The sequence below is a fragment of the Dama dama genome, chromosome 20 (genome assembly GCF_033118175.1).
Source record: "Dama dama isolate Ldn47 chromosome 20, ASM3311817v1, whole genome shotgun sequence".
Taxonomy (NCBI): Eukaryota; Metazoa; Chordata; class Mammalia; order Artiodactyla; family Cervidae; genus Dama; species Dama dama.
Window position 1 is genome coordinate 81,561,186 of NC_083700.1, and position 18,497 is coordinate 81,579,682.

Sequence of the window (18,497 nt, forward strand, 5' to 3'; positions counted from 1 at the left end):
TTTGTGTCACAGCATAGATCTAGCCTAATCTGACTGATACATGTTTTATGATGCTCTTGCAGGGAGGACAAAGTTCTCTAATATGCCGGCAAAGCCTCACAATATCGTGATCTAAACATGAAGCTTCTTCTTCTATCATATTTCCTCTTTTTCTCCTCTTCATCCAAATAGGCCTTCTTTCAACCCCTTCCTAGGGCTACTACAGGCTGTTTGTATATGCTATTCCTTCTGCCTAGAACATTCTCCCTGCTGCCCGCCCCCTTTGCCTGGTTAATTTTGATTTGTCTCATCAGCTTCAGTCAACTTTCATGGCAATTATGTGTATCCTTTATAGCACCCAATCGCTGACAGATGTGCAATAAGGTAAATACTTACCTTTGCTGCTGTTTGTTGGAACAATTCTTATCTTGCCCACTAGGTTGTACACCTCCTAAGAATAGTTGCCCAGTCTTTGCTTACTGACTAGCCCTAGCCCTTGGTACATAATAGGTACTCAAAAAATATTTATTGAATAAACAGTTCAGTAAAAATATTGTAGTGATTATAGGAAGGACGTTCGAGCCAGACTTCTTAGATTCACATCCTACCCTGCCATGTATTTGTTGAATGACCCTGGGTAAATTACTGAATCTCTCTTTGTCTCAATTTCTTCATCTCTAGAAGGGGGATTACAAATGGAACTGATCCCATAGGGTGTTTGTGAGGATTAACTGGATTAAGATAGTGCTTATTTACTTGTTGTCTCTGGTCTCCAAGCCCACCCTTCTATATGCTGTTCCATGGGGCCAGGTTTCCTTGTGATATTTTCCCAGACTCCTTTGCTGGATAAAGCCAATGAGAAACTCTGGCAGAAGCCTAGGAGTAGGAGGTAGGAACTTCACTCTGGGTTCATTTCCTACACACAATGTGATAGCTACAGAGGACAGAGGTACAAACCACCCCAGCTCCTTTCAACTCTCCCAGTACCAGTCAGGCTTTACTGCCTCTGAAGTGCTGGTACCTGTGGCTGTGTCCCCCTTGAGGGCCCAGCATCAGCTGCCCACATCCTCTGAGAGGTCTGAGTAAGGGCCATGTGGTGACTCATGAGGGCCTCACAGTGACTCGTCTCAGCAAAGATCCAAATATCCGTAGGGTGTCCCTCCTTGGAGCTTCTGGTCTGGTAACCCAACCTTTCACTTTTGTTTCTTTAATTTCAGGGGTAGTGGCTGTTGGAAAATCTGACTGGACCCTTTTCCTGGTTCCAGACTGGGCCTTAACTGATACACTATCTAAAGCACTGACTCAATGGACATGAATTTGAGCAAACTCCAGGAGATAGTGGAGGACAGAGGGGCCTGGCATGCTGCAGTCCATGGGATCGCAGAGTTGGACATGACTTAGCAATCGAACAACAAGAAATCTAGAGCACTGAGAACAGTCTCAAGCACACAATAAGCACTATGTGAGTGTGAAGTTTTGCATCTGTCTAAGTAGGTAAAAGGGGTTTCCCAGGTGGTGCAGTGGTAATGAATCCGCCTGCCACTGCAGGAGATGTAAGAGACAAGGGTTTGATCCCTGTGTCGGGATGATCCCCTGGAAGAGGAAATGGCAACTCACTCCAGTATTCTTGCCTGGAAAATCCCATGCGCAGAGGAGCCTGGCAGGCTACAGTCAATAGGGTTGCAAACTCTCAGACATGACTGAGCACACACACACACACACACAAATAGGTAAAAAAGCCAACATGGCTCATGAGAACCCTGTGGAGGGTGCCTGACATCTGTCAAGGATGATGCAAGCGACAGGTGCAAAGACTGGCTGTCTTTAGGGGAAACTCTGATCCACACCCATAACTATCACTCAAATGTCACCTTCCAGGTGTGATTTAAAGCAAATGATGACACAGCTTCCATAGCATTAGCAATTTTTTATTTTCCTTTTTTGTTGCATAGGAAATGCAGTACTTGCTTCCAGTAATTGTATTGTAATGTGAGAAGGTGGTAGCACTAATGGTTGAATACAAGAGTTAAACTAATCCACACCAGCTCAAAAAACCTGTGGAGATTTAGTTGAATAAGAATGGACGCCCACAGTGATTCTCAACCAATTACAAATTTTCACAGAACACAGTCAAACTAAAAGGGTAACTATGAGAGTCAATACAAGTATACTAGAGGCACAGGGGGCCCGGCTCATAAAAAACAAATGTCAAACCAACTTATTAACACGGGGGGTGTTCAGTTTCATAACAGATCTCTTATCATTGGAAGTGTTTAATCCCCTTCTCCCACAATTTGAAATGAAAAAAACAAACAGAAAAAAACCCCAAAAAACAAAAACGGAGATATCTTGAGCAGACAGATTTCCAAGGGTGCTGGGACAAGCCCCCAGTGAACTTTGTTCTGGTAAGAGGTCAGGGCTGCAGGGGAGGGGGGTTGTGTATTTGCCTTTGAAAGTCTACCTTGAGGACCTCCTAGAATCTGATAAACCTCGAGCTCTAGGTCAGGCCAGTACCTCAGCAGTGATGCTAGCAAATGCCTTCACAGTGCAGAAAGGCAGTCGGAGACTAGGGAGAAAGTGCACTCTTTCAGGCCTCCATCCCAACGTAGCCAGTGGCCTTGTGACCTTCGGTTGAGATGTTTGAAAAAAACAGTGTTGTTATAGACTATTACTAAAAAAAAAAAAAAAAATTAAAAATAACACAAATAGAATCAAAAAGGGAAAAAAGCTTCTGTCATTTTGAGAAGCTGAGCATAAAAACAGCAGGAAAAATAGCCCCATTCATTGGACACCGTCTGTCCCAGAAACCACCATGGAGACACAAGTTCACATCGAACACCCTGGGGGTATTCTCCACTGTGAAGGTGGTAGGGTTGGATTAGCGGTGGCACTTCCGCCATATACTCTTGCGGTCCAGACACACTTTGGAAATGGTGTGTTTTGAATTGAATAGCATCAGGAAATGTGATGCTCCTGTGGGAACTCACGATGTCTGGCATTCAGGCAAAGTCCTGCCCCTACATGCTGCTGCCTCCCTTGTTACCATGCTCAAGGGCAGGTGGCCCCCTCTTATCTTTCTGAGCATTTCTGAAATCTGCTCTCCATTTCCCCATCCCCCTAATTGATTATAAAAGGGGAATAAAAGGCAGATCAGTGCTGGCTTAGGGAAAAAAAAAAATGAGATAAAAGATTTCATTTGGGAAGCAAGTCATTTCAAATTTAGACCAAAAAAGAAAAAAAGTTATATTAAAAGAAAAAATCCCGTGTTAATAGCCAATTTCTTTTTCTTATGAATCGGGCCCAAAGTTTGTACAGAGTTTTATTTTTGAAGAAAATATTGCAACTGTGCATGAAACTAAATAGCCACGTGATTCTGTAAAGACTTTTTTTTTTTTTCATTTTTTTTCTTTTAATACGAGGAAGTCTGGTGTGAAGACGGATCAAGCATGGGTACCTGGCTGAACATTGTCCACTAAGAAAATGCTTCAGTATCGGCAAAGCTTCAGTCGAGGGTGAAGGGACATGTCCCTCATTTTGAAATGTCCTCAGTGTCTTCAGAGCAGAGTTCTTGAAATTCAAATGGTTGTTTTGAGACAAAAGTCTTGCCAGGGACTGATTTCTGAAATCAAACACCCATGCTTGTCCCCTAGGAAAAAGAAAACAAAAAACAAAAACAAAAACACAAGTAATACTGAATTTAAGTAAATGTATACCTCCAAAATACTGAAAACTGCCGAAATCAAGAAAAGACAGAATTTGCGTTCTCAGTGAAATACCTTTAAACCTAGCTGACAAGAACCAAGTCAGAAAAAAAGACTAACATAATCTTGAGTAATATTCATACAGTTCACTAAGCATTATGGAATAGCATGCATTAATATTGTTCGGTTATTTTACATCACCTATACCAGAAGGTCCTGACTGACAGACAGCGAAGGCTACCGGTGTAGAAAAATCTTACTTCAGAAGAGCAATATAATACAGATTTCACAGGCACTACATTTTAATATATCAGGTATTATGCTGGTTTTCTTATAATTCTTTCTGTCCTAAAGCTGGCATTATAACAATGACCAAAAAGGCAAGGATTGAAGTAAACGGAAAGTAGATACCAAAGTTGATATAGTTTTTTTCTTCAGATAGATTAGTGCATAGTTCTCATGCAGATAAACACTGCTATGCATTTACACTGTTGGAAAGCAGAGTGAATTGAGCCCAAGTTGTCACATTTGTGTAAATCATTTTGTCAGCCTGTAATAGCACCATGTAATGGATTTGCATTAAACATTAAATTGATTTCAGGATTGGTGACACAGTATTCACTACAGTTAAGTGCTATGGAATAGCTTCAATGTTACCTGCTATATATCAAAGCGATTTTCATCCCACTGCTTTTTTATTGGAAAAAATAAAAGGAAAACATACACGACACTAATTAGACGAATGCACAGCCTTGGACGTGGAGAAGGCAGAGCGGGTTTACTGTCAAACAGTAAATACATGCATTGACTTCAGGACGAAAGTGGCCTTGGAAAAGCTGATTTGAATGAAAGCTGTGCTGGGGGCAGTGCAGCTTTCTGAGACTGTCTTAAGTCTTAGGACAGGTCTCGGAGGGTGGGTGGTGAGGTGCCACTGAAGCTCTCCGTACATTACCATGCCAGTTGTGTTTTAAATTTGTTCTATGGAGGCCTGCTACCAGGAAAAAGAGACAAGAAGAAAAAGAAAGAAAGAAAATGAAAGAGAGAGAGAGACCACCACGGCTATGGACAAAATGATACGTCCAGAGACATGATGCCATGTACATTAAATGACATTCTTAGAAAGCCCTCCCCACAAAAAAAGAAAAAACAAACAAAAGGAAAGCATTTTTTTTTTCTCAATCCAGATTTTGTAAATATGACACTGTAACTACAGAATTCAAAGCCTGTGAGGATAAGGACTTGAAAAGTGAAAGACAAACTTTTTGAGACGGGGTTTTGCGTCTTCCAGTGGGCTGTCTGAATACTGTGACTCTGGGAAGTCTGGGTTCCTTTGCACTTCACCTGTTGGAAGGTGAAGAATACACGCTTCGGGAAGTGGACCTTGGCCCGCCTGTGGCCCACGCCTGGCTGTGGGGTCGGGGCGGGGAGGAGCTGACATAGTAACTGTCATGCCAGGGTGTGAAGAAACAGAAGACCTAGTTCAGACCTCAAAGGAAAGAAAAACGTGTGGGATGGAGAGAGTGGGCTTAGGAAAGAGGGCCTCTGCCCGTTAACGGTCAGACAAGTTTTTGTGGCAGGGGGATGGGCCAGAAGAAAAAAAAAAAAGGATACAGGAAAACGATATGATTTAGTGTTTGTGCCTCTGACTTCAGTTCTCAAAGAAAAAAAATGGAGAGTTATTTGAGGGACTTATCTTTGCCAATATTGTTAATGCCATTTGAAGGGAGAGAAAAAATTCGAATGTGTCTCAGAATCAAGGGCTGGGCCTTCAAGTGTGGATGGCCCTCAGTCTGTCAGTCTACACACCCCAGGTAGCAACATCTTCCTCAAACATCTTCGCTTGACTTTGAGTCTAAAAAGGTTAAACACTCGTATTGTTGATGTTTCTTTTTTCCTGCTTGATCACAACTAAACTACAGTTTCCTGCTGCTTTCTGGACAATGAAACATGAACAAAAATATAACTTAGTGTGTTTAATACTTAACCCCTGTTCGTTATCACCCTAGACTGCCTCCCTAATGTTTTAAAGCCTTTAAAACATTTTTTTTTCCTGCAAATCTGTTCAGAGTTCCCTAATTTTAGCTTCATCAACCTTAATACAACAGAATACCTTCAAAAATACAGCATACCTGTAACGTCCATTTACAATGGTTTTTCAGTAGACCTATACTTCTCAAGCATAGGAATATGCTATACCATTGAAAGAAAAAAAAAAAAAACCAAAAAACTGTATTTAAATACTTACAAAAAAAAAAAAAGGAAACAGGAAAGTTTTAAACTTAAATCCAGTTCCCAAAGGGAGAGGGGGGCGGGAAAGAAAGAAAAGCCATTCTATGAACGCTGCCTTTATAATGAACAATCAGAAATTTCACTAGGCTAATTTGACAGAAATTTTTCCTCATTTAAACATTACAAAAGTCCTGCATTATAAAATAGGGTAGAATAAATCAGTGTAATCGATAAAACTATACAACAATACAAATTACATGTCTTCTGAGTGGGCAGTTAATCTCTCTCTTTGCAGTCATGACTACAACATGCTTACTAAAAACAACTAAAACTGCCCAAACTATTGCTTAGTTTGTTTTGCTTTAAAAAAAGGGTGCAATTTTATTGTATATACAACCAATTTACTGGTAATACCTTGGCTTATCGCAAGGTTCTGACAAAATGTTTGTCTAGGCTTTTTTCCCTTCACTGTGAAGCACTGAAAGCTGCTATTTTTTTTCTTTTTTTTTTTCTTTTTTTCTTTTTTTAGTGCACATATGTCATAATAAAGTAATGCCCAGCTAAGTGCTATAGGGGAAGGCAAAGTATGCTGGCTGGCTAGAGGAAGTGACACCATATACTGACAATCACACCATACAACAGCGCCAAACGACTATTCAACCACTTATCAGACACATATGAAAATCCAAAATGTTTTATTTTATTTTTTTTTCCTTAAATAGAGATAACCAGTAAACAATTTTCAGAACTTGGAAGTTTAAAAACGTGCATATAAAAATGGGCATTATATACTTTGTATTGAATGTGGATTGACTGCAGTCTGCTAAGAAAAATGGGGTGTGGGAGCTGAAGAAAAGGGAAGTTGTCTTTTTTTTTTTTTAAGGCTTGCTTGTGAAAGGAACAGTTGTAAAAACAAAATTGCTTGAAGCAGGGTCAGCTTAGTGCTTCACAGTTTGACTGCTTCTCTAAGAGGAGCCCTTCCTGCGCACGTGCATTCAAAAATCACAAAAAAAGTACAAAGACAGACACCTAAAACACACTGCGTCAAGTGCAGCACCGACTTTGGTCAAATAAAAAAAATAAAAGAAAAATTAATCATTGCTAAGCTTTTCTACACGATATAAGCAGGTATTGCATATTTTCATATATCTGGGGGCGGGGTCGGGGGGAAATAAAGGAAGACTCCAAATAAATTGTAAAATGCAGCAACATCCAAAATACTGATATTCTAAGCATCTACAGATCTCAGAATAGCACTGCCACTGACCACAGAGGACAATAAAGACTACTCCTATCTGCGGGACAACTAACTCTCTATTTAGTTCTAGATGTTGAAACTGACAATGGCTGACATAAAAGTCACATTTACAAAAAGTGTCTCCAAATGCTTGACTAGGGAAAAACCCCTTTCAATAGAGGAGCATGTGCAACAATTCCACAAATAATCGCTATCCAGGGCAAGGCACATTGATATGGAATTTTTGTTTTCGTGCAAATTAAGGAAAAAAAACAAAACAAAACAACATTGTTTCGGGGGGGAAAGATGAGGAGCAAAGTGTCTTCCCAAGAATTTCAGTTACTTGATTGTATAGGACAGTAGTAGAACCCTTCTGAAGGGCTGAAAAACATAGTTTAAAGGCAAGTGCCTAGAGTAGGGATTACAATATTGTGTCTTAATGCACTCTACTTTATCCTACATTAACTATATAAAAATTAGTTACTAACACTAGAACATGCAGAGACTTTCTCTGATCAGCAGGGCTCGCCAACCAGAACGTATATATATGTATAGTATAGGAAACCTTCTTGAAGTTGCATGGGAAGCAAAGGGGTGCTTCGCTGTCTGGTAGAAAAATCACTTGCACTTTTTTTTGTTATTTTTTTGTTTGTTTTTTGTATTTTTTTTTTACATAAGATACAGGACATTTGGGGGTGCAAACTTTTTTTTCCCTAACAAGTACCCTTGATCTGAATGGGCACCAGCATTTGTCTCAGTATTGATTTCATTATTATTATTAAAATTATTTTCCCATAGCCCAGTTCAGGGGCGCAAAGGTCTTTAAATTTTCTGGACAATCTCTGGAACAATGAAGTGTCTGATAACTGATAAATCCTATGTTGCCAGATACATGTAAAAATTTTCAGAATTGGCATAATCCATTCTAGTGACTTCTAGCTTATAAAATTAACAGATACCATGATTTTATTTTAGTTATGTGCTTTGATAACAGAAAATAATTAATTAGCATTTAATGTAGTTAACATATTGTGGTAAAAGCACCATTAGATTTGTTTTTTTGTTTTTTTTTTTTTAATTTTCCTTCAGTTTTTAAAGGGATACAAGTTTAACAATAAAAAACATAAAAAGCAAAAATAGCTCCCCTTTTTCTTGCAAGGCTGTTTTTTACCCCAATAATTTAGAGTCCTGGGGTGGAAGGACTTGAAAAACAAAAATAGAATTTTCAACAATCTCTATCTTACAAAGATATTTAGCTATCCAATGAAATTGCACTTTACTCAATTCAAAATTCGATTGTTTTGATTGATTCCTGTCAGTTTCTGTCAAAACAGACCATCTTCCCCATTTCCACGTGAATTTGTGTCATTGTTGAAATTGTTGAAAAAATGTTTTTTTTTTTTTTTTAAATGTAAGTGCAGCATTTCAAAACTTTTAAAAAACTGAATAGTAGTAGTAGTAGTTTGCCATTTTCGGAATTATTCTGCAACGTGAGTGGATTCACTGTCCTTCCGGGCCATGTTATCTAGTTAACGGCTGACTGCTGAACCAAACCAAACTAAAAGAAAAAACAAAAAAGGAACATAACTGCGATTTCTTTTTCCAATATGTTACAGAAAAACATTGCCCTTTGACTGTCCCGTAAGTTATATATATTGCAGATCTCAGCTACTACAAAAGATTTAGTTCTCCAAGTGCCTCCTGATTGCTCAAAGAGGCTCACACCGGTGTGGGTAAATTCATGAAATACTGTGAAACAGCCGGGCTCCGTAAAGAAAGTGTGTTACAACAGGAAGTCAGTGAGCATGGGTAGACCTTCTCTAGCCACACTGCCTAATGCTCACGCAACCACGGAAACACTTCAAATGTTACAAAGCCCAACCATTTCCAGCACCATATGAGAAAATTACAACAGTTCCTAAAGTATTAAAAAAAAAATCCCAAAAGGTTATGGCCTTTGCTGTTGGACCATAATGCTTGCTGTTTCCATGTACAAGTTGATTTGATTCTCCCCTTCCAGTGACAGTGAAGTTGTAACCGCGCTGGGTTGAGGATGCGTCCATGTTACAGAGTTGAGAAGGGGTCAGGTGGTCTGTCTGGTGGATGGTGGGACGCTGCGACTTTTATCCCAGGTACCAGGACTGGAAGACAAGAGGAAAAGTGCAATTAGAGCTACAATTTGGAAAATAACACATTTTTACTGTGGCCTTTCCACTGGTGAAATCAAGATCTATGTTAGGGATAAAGGGGGGTTTTCACTGGTAAAAGTAAAAGAATGATGAATGGTAAACCTTAAGACTCTGAAACTGATCTTACTCTTCTGAAGTTGAAATTCAGTGTCTTTGTTGGGGGTTACCAATGTTCTGAGTGTAACTTGCACGACCAAGTATTTATGTCTGCTCGAAACACATACATGGTATGGGTGTTCCAATCTGGTGAGGGCAGCTATAGCAGAGCAGGAAGCTCGATCACCTGGTTTTTTTATTGAACCCTCAGTGCCTAGCTCAGTGCCTGGAATACAGGCTTCCAAACAAAGAAGAGTGGAATGAATGGAGAGTGGGTGAGGGGAGAGGTTTTGTATCATCATGGATGTCTTCTCTGATGAATCTCACAACATCTCCTTTTCAATGAGATGTTATTAAAATGTTCCTGTAACAGGCACAGAGGATCAAAAGCAATAGAAGAGTAAACGGAGCTCAAGTACGGACAAGTGTTGTACCAAGAATCCTGGGTGATTTTGGACAAGTCATAGCATCTCTCTTCTACTCAGTCTCCTTAGATGTGCATGAAGTAGATTTTATGATGTAAAATGCTCCTCTCAGCTCAATATTTCTAAAATAAAATTTTAAAAAATGACATATAATCATCAACTGGTATCAAAGATTTTACCATAATATCCAAAGGAAAAAATGAGGCCACATGCACAGCCCTCATGCATGCTTTTGCTCATTTGACATTTATTTACAGCCTTGCATATAACTGCTGGACCCAGTTACCAGTTACCTTTTCCTTTCATAAGCCCTTAGGCGATTAGCTTTGGGCAATGGTCTGGTGATATGTCACTCTATATACTGGTACTTCTTTCTCTGTTAGCTAAACAAAGTGACCAATTATGGTTTAGTATCAGAGTCAGTTTCTCAAGTGAAATAAAAAAGTACATGGCTTTTGCCAACTTTTCTCCAGAGCTACCCTACCAAATTCACCACATTTATTCACAGAAAAATCATCAACCTCAAGCAAAATTAAATGCTTCTGAAATCTCTGAGTTGACACTATCAGAAAGGGTTGCATTTGGGTTGATTCAGTCAGATGAAGGCTCATCCGTGTCCAAGAGATTCAATTAGGTAAAGCAAGGACTCGTTTGATCCCAGGATAAATGGCAAAATGATAGCTACATGGAGGTTGGGATAAGATTTCCTGGTCACACAAGCTACCTTTGATTTCCAGAGGACTTGAAGGGAAAAAAAAAAAACCTAAAGTCTAAACCGAAAAACTACTCATCCTGTATACTTTTAGATGTTATTCTTTGACCACATGCTTTGAGAAGCACAATAAAGCCTCTTGTGTCCTGAAAGGAAATCATCCTGGCAAATACACAGGGCCTAAATCGAACTGGACAAAAGAAAGAAGAGGGGGGAAGAGAGGAACCGGGAGGCAGACTCCAAACCGTATTTCTAGCTGGACTCCCGCATAGCTGACGCAGATCCGAGTTAGAGGCGAGTTCTCCCTGGAACCAACCAGTCTCAAACTTTGGATGCGGCGAATCACGTTGACAATGTCTCTTCTCACACTTTCTAAGTCAGTTGTGAAATTCCAGACTAAATCTGACGCTGCGTCGTAGTTCTCGAAGCAAGCGCCTGGGACCCAGTGAGTCAGTAGGGGGAGCAGTTTTCCATTCCACAGTTTCTGGACACAACCTCAGTGCACCACAAAAATCTGCAGTGCCTCTACACTTCTCTTAAAAAGCAAAGCAAAGGAAAAAAAAGTTTCTTCACACATCTTACTATTCAGTGTGTGCCTTGCCGACAAGGTTACCCCAGAGCAGCTCTGTAATCCTTCACTGAAATAGGCTTTATTGATTGCTCTGGTCTATTGTTCTCTTTTCAAGTCCCCCAAGTTCAAGTTCATCCTGGTGTTACATCATGTCTGGTTGCTAAGAGCAACCAGACAGACCCAGACGTGACTATCATTAGCAAGAAACCCTCCGCTCTCCTCCCACCAACCTTCCAGTGGCTCTGACGTAGCAGGCCCACTGCAAACACATTGAAGTATTTATTCTGCCTAATTTATGACCTACCCAGCAAGCGAGACCCCCACTCCAAAAACCAACACTGTTGTATATTTAATTAATCTGTCTTTCTCTGGCACTTGGGAAAGTTAGACAAAGGACTAATTATTGTGTTTCACTCTCCACACTTTTCTTTCGGGGTGTGTGTGTGTGTGTGTGTGTGTGTGTGAATATTTGCATGGGAAAGAAAACTACAAGGCCCAGCATTGGCTGTCCCCCCCCCCCCCCCCCCTTCTTTTCTTTTTGCCCTATTGACATTTCATGAAATACTTTAGCTGCTTAAGGGAATTAGAAAAAAAATGCGATGTGAATGTTACTCCTTCTGAGTTGGTATTCAGTAACACAAATCAACTCATGACATGTTTAAATTTAAATGCTAACCACACACTCTCAGAGTTACTTTAAAGGTTAGTTTTTAATCAATAGAAGTTGCTGACTCCGGGTTTTTGAGCTGCGCAGTGCAGCTCTTGGGCTTTTGTCTAACGTTAAAGCTTTCAAACTTTTTTTTTTTCCTTGAGATGATTTTAGCAATGATTTGCAGACACAGAAGACTATTGTGCTCTGACCAGCAACATGTCACCAGAGGAGAGAGTTGCCCTGGGGTGGGGTGTCAATATGACTCCTGAAGGCCTGGGTTGGGGGTCTTTAATAAGCCGTGAAAAAAACTTAATTAACCCTTTCAGGCCCAAACCAAAACCTATTCTTAAACTTTTTCACTCCTGTAATTTGACCATTAGTCCTTATTTCAACATTACACTAATCTTCATGACAATTAACCCAGCTACTTGACCAAGGCTTTCCAGAATGGGAAGTCAGCTGGTTAGGGGAACTACACAGGGAATTTTTTTCCCTTTTGAATGAGGGCTCCTTGATTAAATCATTTATTCATAGTGATGGCAGATAAGCAACTATAATACTAAAAAATAGAATCCATTCATTTCATCAAATGTTCTCATGACCAGTTTGTAGCTGAAGACCTTCCTTAATTCCATTATGATGAGTGTGATAGTTGCACATGTCTAAACCACTCAATTTTTAAAAACTTCCATGAACAATGAATAATGTCCAATGAACAAGATAATGTTTGGAAAAGCCCATTTTTCTCTTGTGACATTCTCTTACAAAATCTATAATTCAAGCAGTGCAAGTTTCAAAACATTACTTGACGAATAATTCTGGGCATTTTCTTGTTGGGTCATACAAGAAAAATATGAAAGAAATCTGAGATTGTTAAATTGTTGGGGTTGAGGAGCAAATCACTGGGAAAATGTTGCCACATTAAACAAAATTCATTAACGGAGAGTCAAAAAATTGTCTTCAGATATTTACTAACACAAGCTTAGATTTCATATGGTTTCTGCCTTCATATTTTATAGCCCTTTAATCTAACCTACTGTATCCAGATGGACTACAAAGGAACCCCTTGTCCCTTATCTACAGTGAATTTCAATAATACAATACAATATCAGATGATGTTATCTTGATACATTTACATTAAGGAAGTAAACACAGAGCTTTGATCTATTTTTTCATTTTTTTTCCCTTGGGAACTCTCAGCTATAGTTGTTTTGGAGGTCCATAAATCCACACTCTCACGGAGGTTAGAGTTAAGGAAAATTACTCTGTTACAGTCACAGTTTCTACAGCTTGGGATGTGCTAAGATGGTGAGGAGGGGGCTGGAAGTGGGGCTGACTGTCCTCTCTCAGTGTTCAAGGTGAAACATCAAAAGAAATCTGCAGTCCAGGACCAGAGCTCAGCTTTCCCCTTCTCCAGTCAAATGAAGAAGTAATCTCATCAGGTTGGAAAGTGCTGACTAAGGATTTAATAAAGTGCCTGCAGATGTGGCGTCTCTAAGGTATTCAACTCATGTAATGCAAAACAGCTCCACACTGACTGTGCTTATAAAATTTCATTTAACCATTGCAGCACGACCCCCCCCACCCCCACCCCCACTTTTTTCTAAGGAGTTTTATCACACATCCCGCCCCTTAATTTACAGCTCCATGAAAGTTCGAATCCCATTCTGCCAGGATTCTGGAATACTCACAGTAGTCAGGTTTTATGAACCATAAACAACATCTATCCGGCTTCATCGTAAGCAGGAAGCCTGAAATGGCACTCAGTACCTTTGACGGTGGCAGTCTCTTTCCTCTCCTGAGGGGAGAGCAATTAGGAAACCGAGGCTATTTTCCAAAATTTGGTCATAAGGGTGCCTAAAACATGGTAGATGAAGACTCAATTTCTTTAGTTAACATCAAACATTCTAATGTGAATAATGAATTTTAAAATGGCTTTTATATGCACTTTTCACTAAGAGGGCAGGATGCATATTTCAGAAACAAAAGGAAATGCAAGTCTGTTTGAGATAGCTGTATTTTACTTTAACCAAAAAAAAAGAGAGGGTGCTGCGGTGGGGGGCGGGGAGGGCAGAACAGACTGTGACGCAGCAGAATCTGTTTTTCAAATTAAAAAGTTAAACAAAAGGCCTCAAGGGCAAAGTTGAACACCGCGGAAGGAGGTTGTTAATGTGGAATCCAGAACTGGGTGTGACACTTTGCTTTCTTCTCCAGGCAAGGTGGGTTATTTCAGGACATTCACACACAGAGAGCAGAAACATGCAAATACAGGGAGGCCTCTGCCCCCACTCTCCACTCCTTCATACTCCATCAGCCCCTGAAGAGGATGCTGCCAACTAGCACTGCAGGAGTTGCGGTCAACATCTTGACTTCTCTCTGGAGGAGATGCTATCTCTGCTGGGTCATTAATCCAGTTAGTCATTTTTGGCTTCCTGTTCTTGTTTGGATGAGCGAAAGCCCACTGTTTAGCCCAAATGAGTTGTCCTTGGCAAATCAGCCAGAAGCCGGGTAGCCTCCCTTGCCTCCTCTGATCCAATGGAAATGGACAAGACCTTGGAGTCCACTCCTGGATTCTGACATTAGTATACCTCATTTGGGAGTACTTCACTTATTTAACAAGTGTTGAGCATCCTACTGTGTGCTTGATAACACTAGGCTCCGGGAATATGAGTACAACAAAATATGGTACCTGCTCCCAAGGAGTTGTCCTGCAGAAAGAAGGTCCTGGATCTTAGATTTCAGTATCCTTCAAGAGACCAGTTACCCTGCTCTTCTCATAGTTGGATGTTTGAAAACACGTCAGCTGATGAGGCTGAGTATTCAATGTCCAAGGGACCCAGGACCGAGTCCTATTTTTTCCACTGACTAGTTGTGTGACTTCAAGTAAGCACAACTCTGTCCTTGGGCCCCTAGAAGACTACTGTAGGGCCATTCTTCATGGCATGGGGATACTGGTTTCTTCTGACAAAGGTGACACCCTGCACCTAGGTGTCAGTTATTGGTCTTGCCAGCCACAGGCTATGATCTCTGCAGCCATTTTTCCTGTCTGATTTTGTTAAAGAAAGCCTGCTTTCAATAATGCTAAACCAAGACTTGTTTATTATACAGGAAGCTATTAAAATAGTAATGGGCCATGATTAGCCCTGCTCACCTTTGCGGCCTTATCTTTTCACTGCTTATGCTCAGCACTTGTGCTGTGTTACACTTCTTCCAGGCCCCCCAAAGCCAAATGCTTTCTCCCTGCTGGAACTTGGCAGAGCTATCCCTCTCTCCTTGGCTTTGCTCACACTTGCTAGTCCTTGCTTTCTCAGATTAGCAGCCCATTCTTCCTAAGGGTCTTTCTCCAGGCCTTTAGTTCCTGGGTTTACCTCTGTCACAGTCACTGAACTGTAATTGCCTATTTTCTCCCCAAGAAAACAAACTGTCTTCTTGCGTGTGGCATCTCCGGTGTCTTGCCTGGTGACTTAATAAACACTGTTGAATAAAGGAAGAAATCTCCAAGGTTCCAAAACTGAAAAGTGAAAGTGTTAGTCCCTCACTCGTGTCCAGCTCTTTGCGAGGCCATGGACTGTAGCCCACAAGGCTCCTCTGATCATGGAATTCTCCAAGCAAGAATACTGGAGTGGGTTGGCATTCCCTTCTCCAATGGGAATCTTCCCGACCCAGGGATCGAACCTGTGTCTCCTGCATTAGCAGGCAGATTCTTTACCATCTGAGCCACCAGGGAAGCCCAAAGACTGGTGTCAATTACCCCAACAAGTTGTTTAGATGGGTGACTTCCAGAATGGCTGTGCCACATCCATGCTCATGGCTCACGTTCACATCTCCCTGAATGACAGGTGCTCTCCCCAGAGACATGCAGGTCTCCACAAGCCACCCCAGGGAGTTCTGATTGAAGAGCTCTTGCAGTGGGGCCAACTGCAGCCGTAGTGTGTGCAATAGTTTTGTAACATGGACAGCTGCCTGCTTACTATGAGCGCAGTGGAGTTGTCCAAACCACCACTCCCTGGAGAGTGACCATGCTGTTCCCGGCCAAGACCTCCATTTGGTTCAAACCTCAAGACGGGAAAACACTAATCTTTTTACCCAATAAGCCATCCAGCACCTCCAAACCTTGAGAGTACGTACACAATCCAATTATTCCGACGGTTGTTCCAGAGTCTGACCCTTTTACCGTATTCCAACTTGCTCTAGTGTCTGCCTCACCATCAAGCAAAGTTCTTTTTTCTGGCCTCCCTTTACATGTTTGTCAAGTAATCTTTTACCTCACGAAATCAAAGACTTCTGAATTAAAAACTGCACTCTGGCCACTCACATTTGCTCTGCTGACTTACTGGATGGCTGCGTGCAGAGTGGTAAGGGGTGGGGCACTGGAGTCAGAGTTAACAGAGGGAATCCGCCCTCAATGTGGGAGACCTGGGTTCAATCCCTGGGTTGGGAAGATCCCCTGGAGAAGGGAACGGCTACCCACTCCAGTGTTCTGGCCTGGAAAATTCCATGGACTGTATAGACCATGGGGTCGCAAAGAGTCAGACACGACTGAGTGACTTTCACTTTCACTTTTCACATCATTTAACTAGTATGCCATTACTTGCTAGTTAAAGGGGCTTCCGTGGTGGCTCAGATGGTAAAGAATGTGCCTGCAATGCAGGAGACCTGGGTTCAATCCCTAGGTCGGTTGGATTCCCTGGAGGAGGAAATGGCGACCCACTCCAGTATTCTTGCCTGGAGAACCCCATGGACAGAGGAGCCTGGTGAGCTATGGTCCATGGGGTCACAAACTAACCCTAGATTTAGAAACTAACACTTTCACTTTCTAAATGATCTTAGATAAGTCAGCACCCCTGGGTCTCAGTTTTAGACTCTGCAAAATGGAGCTAACAACTTTATCAGTTTTTGTGGGGACTGAATGAACTAATGCCTGAGAGAGACATGTGCAGAAAACCTGAAAGCCAGGAAGATGGGCTCTCTATAAAGTGTGCACAGGCCATAAGGTCCACAGGGGACCTACAGAGAACCAGTTCCCTTAGAAAGGCATCGCTCAACAAGGCGGCTTTCTCTTATTTAATGATATAACTTCTTAGTTAAAGGTAGCAGCTGTGTCAGTTCCGTTTCTCCAGTTGCAAGAGAAAGTTCTTGAGAAAATAAAAATCTGTCTTTAATTGCGGTATTAAAATCAGAGCAGCGAAACCAACCGCACAAAAGAAATTGGCTCAAGTTTATGAAAGGCATTTGGGCCCTTGCCTTGCGAGGCTGAACTGCACGCCTTGGAAGTTGGGGGCGAGGGGGAGAGGGGATCTGGGGTTGGGGGAGGGAAGGGGGAGGGAGGGAGTAGTCAGGCAACCAAGTGGGACAGAAACAATCCTATTTTGGTTTTTGTTAGCGAATGGCATACTACATAGATCAGAGACTTCTTATAAAATACAAACCCCCACTGTACACAAAGCACAGGAAAATGTGAGGAAAAAAGGGAAAAACGAAAAGCAGCTTAGGGTGTGTTAACGCTGCTATTCTGTCAGCTTAAAGAGTATTTTATGCTTGATCAACAGCTCTTTTTTATTGTGCTTTTCTTTCATTCATTCAAGACATCAAAGCGGGCCCCACCAGTGTACCTGCCCTTCTGGAGCCGCTTGTGAGGGGGTTCTAATGAAGCACGACTCTGGGAGCCGGAGACCCCCGTGGACACGGCAGTTCAAAGGGAATATTTCAACAATGATTACATTTTGTAAATCTTTTTATGAAAGAGACAGCTTATTTCCTGCTTTTTCATGAAAAATAGATTATCCATTAAAGTGAGCCCGCACCACGGAAGCTGCTTCAGATCTGAGGTGCAGCATGGAGATTAAGGGGACAAGGACCCGATGAAATTGTCCAGAGTTCCTATCTGTTTGGCCACGATGGCACAGCTGAATGTTCTGGGAGGAGCTCAGACAGTGAGCTGGGTGGCTCTGCAGTGGAAAAGGTGGTAGCCAGGGTGTTTGGGGGTTGAGTGTTCAGCTAGGGTCCTGTGTCTATTATTTGCCCTTTCAATTTTTTGTTTCTGATTCCACAAAGTCCAGCCAAATATCAGAAGGCATCAACCAACTCCTTTGATTGGGCAAAAGTAAGGTGAAAAATTTTAGTTATAATTCATTAAATGCTGTATTTTAACACTCTGAAATGGGACAAGTCCTTTTCCACACGGGAAGTTAGCCATAAAAAAAGCTAGCTCTGGGCTGAAGATACAAACAGGCTTTATCATTGGCTGATGTCAACCCTAAAGGCAAAAATAAAGAAGGCAGCCTGGCCCTTTGTAATTTCTGATTTTCAACAGTGAAATAATCTTTCCCTTAGTCTGTCTTTTTTTTTTCTTTTTTGGTGGTGGGGAGAGTTGAGGGGAGCAGGGCAGGAAGAGAGTATGACTTCCTGCGGAGAGCTATGAAGTGAAAAAAAATGTATGTTTTCTACACATTGGATTCCAATTTTAATTAAACGCCTGCTGTCTAACAAGTGCAGACAGTCACACTTGGGGCTGGCCCAATGGTGGCCCAGGGAGGTAACCTTTCTGATTTAAAAAGAGAGGCGTGGGAGTGGAGGTCGGCGCTCAGCAGAGCGTGGCCGCATTACAATAATCATGCCATGGCCTGCCTCCCTACTCCTGCTCTTCCCCCAGAGCTGAAAAGCTCTTCCCAAACATGACTCAGGTTCACAGGAAACCTAACATGCA

At 41.5% G+C, this 18,497-nt stretch overlaps 1 protein-coding gene across 3 annotated transcripts in view; it reads right to left on the minus strand.

The window, feature by feature from the left end:
* Positions 1-1,891: 1,891 nt before the first annotated feature.
* NFIA (nuclear factor I A) overlaps positions 1,892-18,497 on the minus strand; it is a 402,591-nt gene continuing 385,985 nt past the window's right edge. For all 3 annotated transcript variants that reach the window (XM_061121733.1, XM_061121734.1, XM_061121732.1), the window contains one exon: positions 1,892-9,287. In XM_061121733.1, the coding sequence (XP_060977716.1) occupies positions 9,270-9,287 (18 nt within the window). In that variant the 3' untranslated portion in view covers positions 1,892-9,269. The remainder of the gene's footprint in view (positions 9,288-18,497) is intronic.